Source organism: Plectropomus leopardus, chromosome 4 (genome assembly GCF_008729295.1).
Source record: "Plectropomus leopardus isolate mb chromosome 4, YSFRI_Pleo_2.0, whole genome shotgun sequence".
Lineage (NCBI taxonomy): Eukaryota > Metazoa > Chordata > Actinopteri > Perciformes > Serranidae > Plectropomus > Plectropomus leopardus.
Window position 1 is genome coordinate 723,242 of NC_056466.1, and position 14,217 is coordinate 737,458.

At 38.4% G+C, this 14,217-nt stretch overlaps 1 protein-coding gene and 1 pseudogene across 1 annotated transcript; one reads left to right on the forward strand and one right to left on the reverse strand.

The window, feature by feature from the left end:
• Positions 1 to 3,876: 3,876 nt before the first annotated feature.
• LOC121942658 lies at positions 3,877 to 6,771 on the reverse strand (annotated as a pseudogene).
• Positions 6,772 to 8,295: 1,524 nt separating this feature from the next.
• Positions 8,296 to 12,996, forward strand: LOC121941576 (calcineurin subunit B type 1-like). The gene is made up of 5 exons (XM_042484401.1): positions 8,296 to 8,320; positions 8,434 to 8,502; positions 8,553 to 8,729; positions 10,487 to 10,546; positions 12,740 to 12,996. Exons 1-5 carry the CDS (start codon positions 8,296 to 8,298, stop codon positions 12,994 to 12,996), a joined length of 588 nt encoding a protein of 195 aa, XP_042340335.1.
• The last annotated feature ends 1,221 nt before the right edge of the window (positions 12,997 to 14,217 follow it).

A 14,217-nucleotide genomic window follows, 5' to 3' on the forward strand; every position in this document is an offset into this window, starting at 1 on the left:
AAGGACCAAAGGAAGTCAGCTCAGTGTTTCTTTTGAGAGAAACAGATTAATCTCGACCGTCTGAACTCTACTGTGACGCTTAAGTTTCATTTCAGGAAAATGACGTGGAAATGTACTCTGCCCAGTTTCGCTCCGCCTCTGACTGCAGCTCTGCAGTATTTATTGACACAGGAGGCTGTTTCCTGGTGTGACATGAGATGAGGGCGTTTCTGTACCCAACTTCTGATCTAGTTGAACTGGTTGAGAGGAAGCACTGAGCTGTGTGGGCACAGTGTGAGAAGTTGAACAATAAGAGCACTTAGTTAGTTAGATCTTTATGTCAAATATGGTGAATATAATAAGAGAACAAAAATAAAATATAAGCAAGAAAAACATGAGAATGCCCATCAGACATATTCAGTAAACAAACACAAGTATTTCATATCCAGAAAGGAGTAGGAGGAAGTAAATACCATCTTTTTTTCAATGATATGCAGTATATATAAATTCCCATCTCACCCCTTTGGGCTCGGGTCCTCTACCAAAGGCCCGGGAGCTTGAGGGTTCTGCACAGTATCTTAGCTGTTCCTGGACTGCAGTCTTCTGGACTGAGATCTCACATGTTGATCCTGGTATTAGTTGGAGCCATTGTCCCAGTTTGTCCCATTTTGGGGATTTACAGTCCCAAATGCTCCAATCACCACGGGTACCACTGCTGCCTTCACCTTCCACACCCTCTTTAACTCCTCTTTCAGCCGTTGGTATTTCTCGATCTTCTCGTGTTCCTTCTTCCTGTTGTTGCAACACTCGGGATTGCTGCTGTTTCTTCTACCACTATGATATCTGGTTGGTTAGTCATCACCAGTTTGTCAGTGGAAGTCCTACAGGATCTTGGCCCTGTGATTCTCTATACTATATTTATGTAACTGCTCATGCCTGAGGTCTGCAGGTATCATTAAGGGCGTTGCTTAGGGGCCCTCACCAGTTATTGACATGCCATGAAAGGGAAAGTGTATCAGTGTTAGTAAAGAGCACAGTGACTTCGTGCTGGTTGTTTCTTTGTGTTGTAGTCCATCCAGTGGTTGCTCTCTACCACAATACCAGTTGTTACTGTAGTGCAACAAGCAAAATGACTGAACTCTCAGCACTGAGGGCTTTATGGAATTCACCTGTTCACATCGTTTTGGATAACACCAGCACCATTTTTACAAAACAATTTATTGATAAGGTTCAAGGTTTCCGAATTTGTACAAAAGGGATACATTTGTTGTGCAGACAGGAAACTCAGCAGTCCAAAACAAGACCTCACAATAATACAGATTTAAAAGACATTAAAACAAAATACATAAAACACTTATCATCAGTATTAAAATGGTATTAAAGTAAATAGAACAGTAAAAGACGAACTCCCAAGAGAAACACCATGACAAAGTGTCTTTACATACATATACTGACACACTCCAAAGCTAAACCCTCAGGGACTGTTTGTCACATTTGACACACTTTTTATTGTTCATTTTTGATAACTGTGTGTGTGTTGATGCGTGTGTCCTAAATGTAGTCCAGATTGTGTATTTGAGTGTAATCAGTGAATTTGCAGCTCAGCTCCTACAATAAGTCTAAAATACACTGTGGAAACTAAATAGTTACATTCAGACTGTTCAGGTCCAAAAATGCTCCATTGAAACCCATTCAAACTGACATTTTTGATCCCACAGCCATCAGAGCAGAAAAACAGGACGTGTATTATTTCTGGGTGTCATTCTGGGCTTTTGACTCTGAATTTGTCATTTTGACTATTTTCCACTTTCATTTTTTGTTTTTTAATTTTTAAATTTTATTTTATTTTTTACAATATTTGGCATATGGACAAAGTACGTGCTATTTCCACTAGGTGACCTGTCACAGTCAATGTTGCTGCTAATTATTGATGTATCTCTAATGGTGATATATAATCTCTCTGAAAGAGTCATCCAACAGTAACTGGTCAGTGCAGGGTATTAATATGTATGAACTGTGTGATGAGCTCTCTGTACAAAGTAGTTTTCATTGTTAGCGGTGATCGTCTTCACACTTGGGTTGTTTTTCTTGTGGCTCCTTCACAATAAAATCCTGTCAATCCCTCACATTTGTCTTTAATACAACTTCTGTGTTAACAGGCTGTTCTGTTCAGTGTTTGGCAGGGCTGGATATTGTCAAGAACTTCACAATTCAGTTCAATTTCGATTTCTTGGGTCACGATTCGATTCGATATTGATTCAGTTATGTGTCTTGATGTCAGAAATACCCGGATAATTCCTTCGAATACCTTCTGATATGCGTTCAATAAAGCGTGCATTATCTGTATTGATTTAGAGCAAACTGACACCAAAACTTATTTTACCATTACATTATTCTTTATTAAATAAAAATTCAAACTAAAATAAATTAAAGTAAAGAAAAGTGCACATTTTTGCCTGAGCCAAACTTAACAAAAGTAATAAACATTTATGCAGGATTTGTCAACATGCATTAGTGTGATCCGAAGCTTTAGCGTTAGCAACAGGCTGCACAACATCTGCATGTTGTCGGCTCAAACGGTGGCGTGGCTTCGTCGTATTGTTGCAGTGTTTTAACACTGACACACGAGGCTCACACACCACGTAACTACTATCGACTTCGTGTATCCAAACGTTGGCTTTTAATGTTGTCAGCGCTGATTTTAACACACTGCTACGTCGCACCACTGTCGCCATTTTAATGCATAAACAACAGACGCTGTTTCGGGGTCGAGCGGGGCCCCTGAACAGCGTCAGTCACACTCTGCTGGCACTCGCACTGACCCCGCGGGAGCACGGCGTCATTGCAACGGAAATAATCGATTTCAGGATTTTGTGAATCGATATTGAATTAGCAAAAAACAAATTGCAATGCACTGATGAATTGATTTTTTTTTTACCCAGCCCTCGTGTTTGGAGCTCAAATCACTGCTCACTCAGGCTTTGTGTTCAACAACTGGTTTATTTTTAAAGTTTATATTTAACAATCACATATTTAAAGATTTCTTTGACTCATAAGTCATCATACCAGCATTTACAAAACAAATTAAAACTTGTTAGAAACCTGTTAGACACCATTAATGAAGCTTTATGACACAATGAAATATTCAACAATATGTTTTTTCTGGCTGCATGTCAAATAGTAAAAGAATAATGAGATATTTTGCAACAAACTTTGTTAAGTTTACTTTAACTGCAGTTTAGCATACTTCGCAGCTCTAGAAACAATAATTTTCTCTAAAACCCCAAAAATGTCTGTGGTTTTAACAGATGATCTGTATAGTGCCAAATCATAGCAGAAGTTATTGTAGGACACTTTTTATATAGAACAGGTCCAGACCAGAGTCTTTTATGTACAGAGACCATGAACAAGCACTTGGAAACAGAATACATACAATCACAAAAAAATCCCAGCAGGGAAGTGTAAGTGAATTACCAAAGGAAAAGATTCTGCAGAAAATAAGATCTCAACTATACAGCATCCACTCTAAATGTGATCATTTATTCCCTTAAATAAGAATGAATCAATACATGAAATGAAAGCGATCAGTTTAAAATAATTTCACAATATTTTTTGTGTGTATTGAGATACACAATAATCTTCTAAACTACTGTAAGCTGCTAAAATATAAAAGTTACAGGAACTACTGTTATAACCAAGTTTAATGTTTTTTTTAATAGTGCTAAATAATATAAAGTTTAAAGTTAACATACTTTTATAATCAAATTAATTAAAGTATTGTTAGAAGACTCGTCTTGGGCCAAAAGTGTTGATGTTTTTGCTGTGGACTTGAAATTTGCAGTCAACAAACAGGATGTTTGTGGAAAGTTAAACTGTGACGGCGATTCATCCACTGCGAGCTGGAAAAAAACTAACTGCTCTCCAGTTCATAGATTAAAAGTATTTTTGAGTCATAGTGGTGATATGTGGTTACAAAATGTGAAAAAATAGTCATGATCCAGAGCTCTGCAAAAGCCCTGCTTTGTGTGTGTGTCTCATCTGTGTGAGAGTGTGGAGAGGTGTTTGTGCTGAATCCCCACGTTCAGTATTGGTTTCCAGCTCCTCCATGTTTACTCTTTTGGTGCCTTGCATTGTGTAGTCGCCCCCTCAAACAACATAGATGGACACAAGTATTATCAGACGATGCAAACAAAATATACAATATGGTATAAAATGAGACTGTAGATGTTTTCTCACCATCACACGTTATTTTTATAGTATATATATCTAGTTAACTCTGACACGAGAGATGATCAGAGGGTCAGAGTTTTCACCATCATCATTATGACAGGGATTGAAGAATGGGTACAGTTTCTCAGTGAAGGAGCAGCCAGTGAAGGAGTAGATGAGAGCTGCAGCATCTACGTCATAAAAGGAGACCAGACCCTCCTCATAATCCACAAACACCCCCACCTTCTGAGGCCGAGACTTCAGAGAGACGCGGTCTGGATATTCAGTTAGACCAGCATAATCATGATCATTTTTCAACCACATAGTCCAGTGGCCATTGTAGGGGCTTACTCTGAAGAATCCCCTCCTTCTGATCGACTCTCTGGCCACCCCTATAATCCACGCAGTCTTTCCGGAAACCTGAACCTCAAAGTAAAATCTACCTGAGGAGAAACTCTGCTTTCCTAAAACACAAAATTCCTTCGAAAATCTGTCTCGGGTGTATCCGATATATTGATCCTCATCACCATGTTTCACTTGTTTCCCATCTCGAGACAGGATGAGATAAGAATTTGCTGTATCAGGATCAAGAGTCACATCCACTGCATACTGCTGGACCCTCTTCAGTTCAGCTTCAACCAGCTTCCTCGTCTCTTGACTGAGTGTCTCCTCCACCTGAGACACACCTCTGCTCACAGTCCCCTCATACAATGTACAGATGCTGACCTGTGTCCAGTCCTTGGTGGGTGTTGGGTGGTGAGTGTTTAGGGACTGAATATTCTGGAGAAGATGGAGGTGGTCTGTGGGGCGTGAGAGCTGCTCCACCTCAGAGCTTCTCTTCTTCAGCTCAGAGATTTCCTGTTCCAGGTCTTTGATGCAGACGTCTGCCTTTCTTTTTGTTGATATGTGCTTCTCTTTGATCGTGTCGATGAGTTTAGCCTGGCCTCTCTCAGCAGACTCCTTCAGAGCAGTGAAGGCCTGAACACCTTCTGTGATCTTTCTGTCTGCGTCTTCCTCACTGACGTTGACTGACTGTTTGATCTCCTGAATCTTCTGTTGTCTCTTCAGGATCATCTGTTGGATTTCAGCCTCTAGCTCGATTTTTTTTCCTTCATATCCTTCTCTCAGAGGAACAACATCGTGCATCTTGTGGTCTGAGACGTGGCAGAGCATGCAGACACATGTCTCGTCGGTCTTACAGAACAGCTCGAGAGGTTTATTATGCTTCGTACATATCCTGTCCTCCAGTTTCTCCACAGGGTCGATCAGCTGGTGTCTTTTCAGTCCTGAAGCTGTCAGATGAGGCTCCAGGTGAGTCTCACAGTAGGAGGTCAGACACACCAGGCAGGACTTCAGGGCCTTCAGTTTGGCTCCAGTGCAGACGTCACAGGAAACTTCTCCTGGTTTGGACTCTTGTTGCTCTGAGCTGCTGCTGCTGGATTTCTGTTGAGCTGACTGTCTGAACTGAGCGACCATCTCTGAGATGAAAGTGTTGACCTGCAGCTCAGGTCTAGTGTTGAAAACCTTTTTACACATTGGACACAGGTACTGGTAATAGTATTCCAGTATTCAGTGATGCAGTTTTTGCAGAAGTTGTGTCCACATGGTGTGCTGACAGGATCAGTGAAGACATCCAGACAGATGGAGCACCGAAACTGATCTTCAGATTGCAGACAGCTGACAGTAGCCATATCTGCACACTGAGAACAAAAGTAAAAGCACAGACAAAAAAGATTTAATTCCAGATTTCTTCATAATGTCAACTAAACTAAAAGAATAAAGTTTTATGTAAATATCACTAAGGTTTGCACAGATCCAACCTTTTCTGCCTGTCAAGGATTCCCATATTACATCTCAGGGTATCAGCTGATTTTTTTGTTTTACAATATCAGACTGACAGTCCCACAAATAGGCTGTAGTTTCCATATAGAGAGCTAACTTTACTGCTCACAGCGTAATATCGAACGCAGACAATTAAAAAAAATATGCTACATTGTACGTGAGAAGTGGAGTCATCGATACCTAAAATTAATTTTAAGTAAAACTACATCAAATAATTATTAGAATAAATTGGGCTCCGCTACATGGTCAGTCCAGGTGGTGGTTATGTTTTGTGTTTAAAAAAAAAAAGAGGCGAACGGAGAATCCTGAAAAGCCAAACATTCCTCATGAAGTAAACGGGGATTGCTTTTATCAACAGCAAAACTATATATGAAAATATCTGTTAACAGACATATGCACAGTCCTTCAAAGAGACATGCTTTTTTTATCGAACATGCAATATATCAGAAAACTGTTTTACACTTTTTAAGCTTTATTCTTTAAAAAAAGGACAATAGCTGCAGCACCATTATAGTTTAGTCTTTACACACCTCTGAGTAGAAATCAAATTGCAGTTTGATGTTAAACACAGTGAACGTGATCGGCTGTACTCACCAGCGTTCGGCAGAGAGGCTGTTGTGTTGTTGAGAAGGACCAAAGGAAGTCAGCTCAGTGTTTCTTTTGAGAGAAACAGATTAATCTCGACCGTCTGAACTCTACTGTGACGCTTAAGTTTCATTTCAGGAAAATGACGTGGAAATGTACTCTGCCCAGTTTCGCTCCGCCTCTGACTGCAGCTCTGCAGTATTTATTGACACAGGAGGCTGTTTCCTGGTGTGACATGAGATGAGGGCGTTTCTGTATCCAGCTTCTGATCTAGTGAAACTGTTAAAGAGGAAGGACTGAGCTGTGTGGGCACAGTGTGAGAAGTGGAACAATAAGAGCACTTAGTTAGTTAGATCTTTATGTCAAATATGGTGAATGTAATAAGAGAACAAAAATAAAATATAAGCAAGAAAAACATGAGAATGCCCATCAGACATATTCAGTAAACAAACACAAGTATTTCATATCCAGAAAGGAGGAACTGAATATATGTATGTGTGTGTGTGTGTGTGTATATATGTATATATATATATATATGTATACATAGTAGAGCTGGGTAAAAAAAAAAGCGATTCATAAATGTATTGCAATATATATTTTATCTCAATTCTCAATCTATCTCAATCTATTTTACTTTCTATCGATTCCTGTAATCTACTGTTTTTGTATGTAGTATATTTAAATATATAGTATATATAGTATATAATTCCTTTTTTGTGTTTTTTTTTTCATCTAAAACAAAGTTGCATCATGAGAAAATCCTGGCATTTAAAGGGTTAAACATCTGAAAATTAATGAATATTTGATATTTATGATTAGGACCCATTGTTAAAAAAAATAAACTCAATGAAAATATTTTTAATTTATACATTTTAAAAAATGTATTTTATGTGCAGAGCGGTGTCAGTGTGAGTATTTGACACGGCACAAAAAATAATGTATAAAGGTCGCCTGCTGACGACTGACATATCCTAAACTGTGAGAATAGAAAAAATAAATAAAAATAAAACTACTGAGCTTGTAGTATGCTGCTAAGCTGCTGCATTCAGACGCCTTTCACAAGAATTTAAAAAGTTGAACTCTGAGAAAACTGGTGTGATTTTTTTTTCGAAAACATGGGATAAAGGAGTTTAGCAATTTTGTTGGAAAAGTTCCACAAATTCCAAGAAATTTGATAGAATTATTTTAGAAAAGTTAGGTAAAAAAGAGAAAAAACTAAGGGAAAATCTCTATTTATGATAATGATAATAACATATTTCAAATGATTTCACAGAATTATTGTAATTTTCAAGCACTTTTTCCAGGTTATATCTTTTGCTTTTTGATTTATTTATTTATGTATTTATGTTTTTTTACTTCTAGGCAGTTTCCTTTTCCTTTTTACTAATTTATTGCAAATTTTTGGGTCATTTCCCCTTCATTATTTATGGCTTCTTCCCATGTTTTTGAAAGAATTAGTCCAGTATGTTCAGGTTTCAAAGGGTTAAAGGACGGAGCAAATTACCTCCATGAGCGACCGGGTCACCCACTCGCAGTGCGGCCCCCGCCTCTGTGGTCATCAGCAGAGTGATTAGTGTTGAAAGAGGCGTCACATGACCCGGTGTTAGGGGCTTAGAGCGGCGCACCAGGAGGTCCGCGAGCACCAGGTTCAGCCCGACAGAGCGGCAGCTCCCGTCAGACATGGCCACCAGGAGCAAGAAAGCAGGTAAGTTTGGCGGTGTTGCTCGGGGGAAACGGTTTCTGCAGGTGGATCAGGAGGGAGATCAGTCTCAGGTGGACGACAGGTGATTTAACATCGGCGTGTTCTGACGCTCTCAGGTGGAGGAGTCGCCCAGACTCACCGCTCCGGAAACATTCGTCTGATTGTGTCACCTGTAAACTCTGCGGGTTCGTTTCAGCGGTTTTTTAAGTCCTTCTGTCTCTCTGTTTCATTTCAGTTGATGCTGATGAGATTAAGAGGCTAGGAAAGAGATTTAAGAAACTCGACCTAGATAACTCCGGGTCCCTGAGCGTCGAGGAGTTTATGTCGCTGCCGGAGCTCCAACAGAATCCCCTCGTGCAGCGAGTCATCGACATTTTCGACACGGACGGAAACGGAGAAGTCGACTTTAAAGGTAAATAAATCATTTTTCACACACAATGTGAAACCTCCTGTGTTCCTAAATTTAAACTTGAATACATCTGAAAGTTTTTACCACTGACATCAGACCCCAAAAATACGTAACAACAGCCTGCTGCACCTTTGGTTTTATTAACCCTTAAGAGACTGTTTGGTGTATTTACACACTTTTTATTCTTCGTTTTTTGATAATTGTGTGTGTGTTGATGCATGTGTCCTAAATGTAGTCCAGATTGTGTATTTGAGTGTAATCAGTGAATTTGCAGCTCAGCTCCTACAATAAGTCTAAAATACACTGTGGAAACTAAATAGTTACATTCAGACTGTTCAGGTCCAAAAATGCTCCATTGAAACCCATTCAAACTGACATTTTTGATCCCACAGCCATCAGAGCAGAAAAACAGGACTTGTATTATTTCTGGGTGTCATTCTGGGCTTTTGACTCTGAATTTGTCATTTTGACTATTTTCCACCTGATGAGGTCATTTTGACCATATTTGGCATATGGAGGAAATACATGCTATTTCCACTAGGTGACCTGTCACAGTCAATGTAGCTGCTGATCACTGACATATGATGTGACAGGCTGTCATCAAATGCAGAATATAATGAAAATAATACATTTTATGTGTTTTTTCCTTCTTAAAAAAGAGGAATCATGACAAAAACCTGCCATTTAAAGGCTTAAAATTCTGAAAATTAATGAATATTTGATATTTATGATTAGAACTGATGTTGCTTTAAATTATCTCAATGAAAATAGAAAATAATATTGTTGTATAACTTTTTTATAGCCTGATTTTGGAAAGCACATTTTGTGTGCAGAGCGATACGAGTGTGTGTGATATTAAAGCGTGCCCTAAAGGGTTAATATCTTTATTGTATGTGAACAGTAGCATGAGAGAATAATCATTGTTTGTACTGTTTTTGCTGATCTGATAGCTCATAAAAATGGCATCGCACTGTGCCGGCAGCAGATTTCTCATGTTAACTGTATTTGTTTTACAGTAGAATTATAGCGAATATACAAACCAATACACACATACAAGACTTAATACCAGTAATAATATAAAGCAGAAAATAAATTTAAAAAATATAAAAAAGGATCGTGATGAAAAGAAAACCCTCAAAAAGAAAGAAAGAAAATAAATATAAATAAATAAATTTAAAAAATATTAGAGAAAAATTAGTGAGGGTGATGGACGCAGTCTTAACTCTTTCAAACCTTTATTTAAGACTCTGGAAATCAGTTGAAAATAATCAATAAATAAAACATACAAAAAATAAACAATAACAGCTGGTTTAAAAGCCAAAAAATAAAAATACAGGAAACAAACATGTTGAGGTGTAGAAGTATAATGAAAAACATTTACAGTCAATTGAAGCCAGATCTGAAATGATGGAAGAGTGACCAAGTTTTGCTTCCTCTGCAGATTATTTCATGTATGAGGCGCACTGTAAGAGAATGACATTTTTCGGAGTTCAGTTTGATTTGGGGAATGTGGAGCGACAAACTATTCTGCGACCGACTACCGAGATGATGAGAATTTAGAGTTAAAAGGGATGAAACACAAGGAGGAAGCATCTGTTTCAAAGCTTTACAGATAAATAAAATGTGCTCCCGCCTCACGGCCAAATCTTTGAGGTGATCTGTGAAAGGTTGCCAAATGTTTGTGAAATTTCTCTTGTTTTTTTTCTGAGATATTTTTTTCCTCTCGTTTATCTGACGATCATTTTTTTGTCCTTCGGCAGAGTTCATCGAAGGAGTCTCCCAGTTCAGCGTCAAAGGCGACAAGGAGCAGAAGTTGCGTTGTAAGTCAGTTTTTTCACGTCTGATGCTTCTGTTTTAGTTTTAATCGCAGTTTTGTTTTCAGTGAAAAGTCTGTCATCTCCAGCCGCACAGCTCGATGTGGTCCAGTCAGATGTTTGAGAGGACTCCACAGAAGTCTGAATGTCTCTGATGCTTTTAGGTCGCAGAAAGTCTTCGTTACAAATACATTTTATTCAGTTTGAAGTGTTTGTTTCACGTAAAGAGACAGAAAACGGCTGAAAGAGACAAAGATCGTTCTGAACAACGGCTTTTTAATAGGGATGATTCACGATAGTGGGCTCACGATACAGTTTTTCTAAAAATACAAAATGACATTACAGAAAAATTATGACTGAAAAATATTAATTATTAAAAAAAAACATAAAAAATACTGCATTTTCTCTTCTTATTATATCAATTTAAAGAATTCCCTTTTTATTTCTGAGGTATAAAAGTAAAACACAAACTTTGCAATGAACGCATCTCTGGACATTCACAATGTCCCTGCTGTTAAAACCTTTTCACTGGGACCGAGGGGGCTGCTGTGGAAAGGTAAGGGTTAAAAGGTTAAATGGTTAAAGGTTTGCTTTAGAGGGGAAAGCAGAGAGGGCGAGTTTGAAGAGCTACGTTGGTCTTTTCTCACTCGTGGTGATCAGTCGGGCTTTCGCTTTGGCTCTTGGACTTGTTTGGGGGAGCGAGGTCGCAGCTTGTCAGTGTGGTTTGGTTAGGGAGTGTAGTATAGGCCAGCGGTCGGCAACCTTAACTATCAAAAGAGCCATTTCTGGCCCAAAGCAAACAAAAAAAATCTGTCTGGAGCCGCAGGTAACACAACACATAGTCAAACTAGCCTATCAATATATTATTAACGGGTCTATATGAGCATTCATTAATATGTTTTACCACTATTTATTATTTTTGTTACATTAACTTTGCAGTGTTGGTGGTAAAAATTAAAAGATCTATCCATGCACTATTATTTTTATTATTACTATTATCTATATACATTATTAAATTCTCAATTTTCCTCTGAGACTTCTCCTTTCTTGGATTTGGAATCTATAGCTAGTCAAGCTTTTTTGATTCAGGAGCGTCCACCGCTTTTGAAATTTGGCAAAATTAAGCAGAAAAGGCACCAAGGCCACAGAAATATGATGCATACTGTAGTTATTGAAATGCTAATACATTTTCATATTCTGTGTACAGGCTACATATTTTTGCAATTGAAAAATTGAATGAAAATCTTTAAAAAAAATAATCGCCATTCACTTCCAAATAATTTTTAGTCAGAGACACAGGAGCCACTGGAGAGGGGCTCTAGAGCCACAGGTTGCCTACCCCTGGTATAGGCTGTATAGTTGTTTGGGTTTTTTTTTGGCAGTGCTGCCGTCATTAAGGAATAACATGTGTAGGCGGGGCTAACTGGACCTCCTTACCATGATGCCAGCTCTCATGCTGCATCATGTTAATTGTTGTATTTGTGTAGTTTAACACTCAATATTTGCAGACTATTTTTTCTGTTATCTGCTTGCCTTTATTTATTTCTGACTTGAGGAAGCTCAAATGTCGCCACACTCCCGATTTGAAACTTGAGGGTGAATCTTTTATTTCAGTATCGCCTGTCCCGGAGCCTTTACTTTGTCTTATTTACGTTGGCGAGATGTCTCTAGTCTCAGACATGACGTAGCATGTTGAACCCATAGTGACGTGGCAGGATTTCAGACATTTGAAGGATTTTGGGACTTTTCCAGATTTTTTGGATGTTTCCAGGATTTTAGGGCATTTCTATGATTTTAGGGCATTTCTAAGATTTCAGACATTTCAATGATTTAAGGATGTTTGTTTGATGTTAGGACATATCTTGAATTTTAGGATGTTATGATTTTAGAACATTTCTAGGATTTAAGGATATTAGGGTCTAAGCGAGGACCTCTGTGGGGGGGTTTGGGGGATCCTCCACTGGCACGTTTTTCATCAACAAACTCTATTTTGATGTTGTTTATGCACTCTGACACCTTATGTATGCAAAACAAAAAAAAACATTTCCCAGGACCACCTGGCACTCTTATCAGGGGCCAGATTTGGCCTGCGGGTCGTAGGTTGAGTATCACTGATGTGATCACCTTTTGTTGTGTATCTGTGTTTGTTGCCCTTTGAAATACTTTAACCAAAAACAAAACTTGCCTTTCTGCCCACAGTCGCCTTCAGGATCTACGACATGGACAAGGATGGCTACATATCCAACGGTGAGCTCTTCCAGGTCCTCAAGATGATGGTAGGAAACAACCTGAAGGACACTCAGCTCCAACAGATCGTCGACAAAACCATCATCAATGCAGACAAAGACGGCGATGGCAGGATATCCTTCGAGGAGTTCTGTGCGGTGAGTAACGGCGGCTCAGCTTCATCGCCCCTTTTTGCTTTTTTTCTCCTGCTAGAAATGTTGAAGCAATGAGAGTGCTGAGAGTGAAATCAAAAACTAGGAGCTAAATATATCTATAAGGTATAGTAGTGGAGTTTTAGCTTGAAAAACGTCATAGTATAGCATGTCCAAAGACGCCATAGTATAGTGTATCAAAAAATGTGAGAAAAAAGCCTGAAAAACATCATTGTAAAGCATAAAGAAACACACCATAACATGGTAAAGTGGTCCAACATAACATAGAAAAATGGTCCAATAAAGGAGATTTTTTAACGTCAAAAAACATCATACTATAGCATGTCCTAATAGGCTATAGTACAGAATGTCTAAAAGTGGTCAGAAAAAGTCCACCTTTTGATCGTCGAAAAACGTCATATTATAGTATGTCATAAGACGTCATAGTATAGCATATGGATGGTCCAAAAAAGTCAGCCTTTTTGACCCCAAAACATGACATAGTATAGAATATCAAAAACAATCCAACAAAGCACCTTGGAAATAGTCATAGTATAGCATGTAAAAACCGCCATACTATAGCATTTTGAAAAATGGTCCAAAGAAGTCGACCTTTTCATGTCATGGACGTGATATTATGCCTCGTCCAGACACATCATAGAATAGCATGTTCAGAAAATACCCAGAAACGTAATATAGCATGTGCAAAATGTGCACGTCATAGCATACAATGTCGAGAAACAGGTGAAAAACGTCATCATTTAGCATGTGGAGAAAAAAGCAGAAAACCACACAGTGCAGTATGGCGAAAAATGTCAAACTTTGACATGTCCCAAAATGGATGAAAATGACTTATTATTGCTTGTAGAGTAATGCTATAGCACACAATGTCGAAAAAAAACCCAAAACCGTAATATTTTAGCATGTCCAAAAAATGGCCAAAAACCGCATAGTATAGTATGGCGAAAAATGTCAGATTTTGATCTGTCCCAAAAATAGCTGAAAAAGAACTTATGGTATCTTGTAGAGTTGTGCAACACCATACACTGTTGGAAAAAAGGGCCGAAAACATCATATTTTAGCAGTGAAGAAAACGGCCAAAAACCACGGTGTATAGTATGCTGAAAAATGTATAATTTCACATGTCTCATGAATGGATGAAAACAATTTATTATAGCTTGTAAAGTCGTGCTGTAGCACACAATGTCGAAAAAAAAGAACGAAAACATATTTTGGCATGTAAAAAAAATTCCCAAAAATCGCATAGTAGTATGGCGAAAAAATGTCAAGATTTGACAT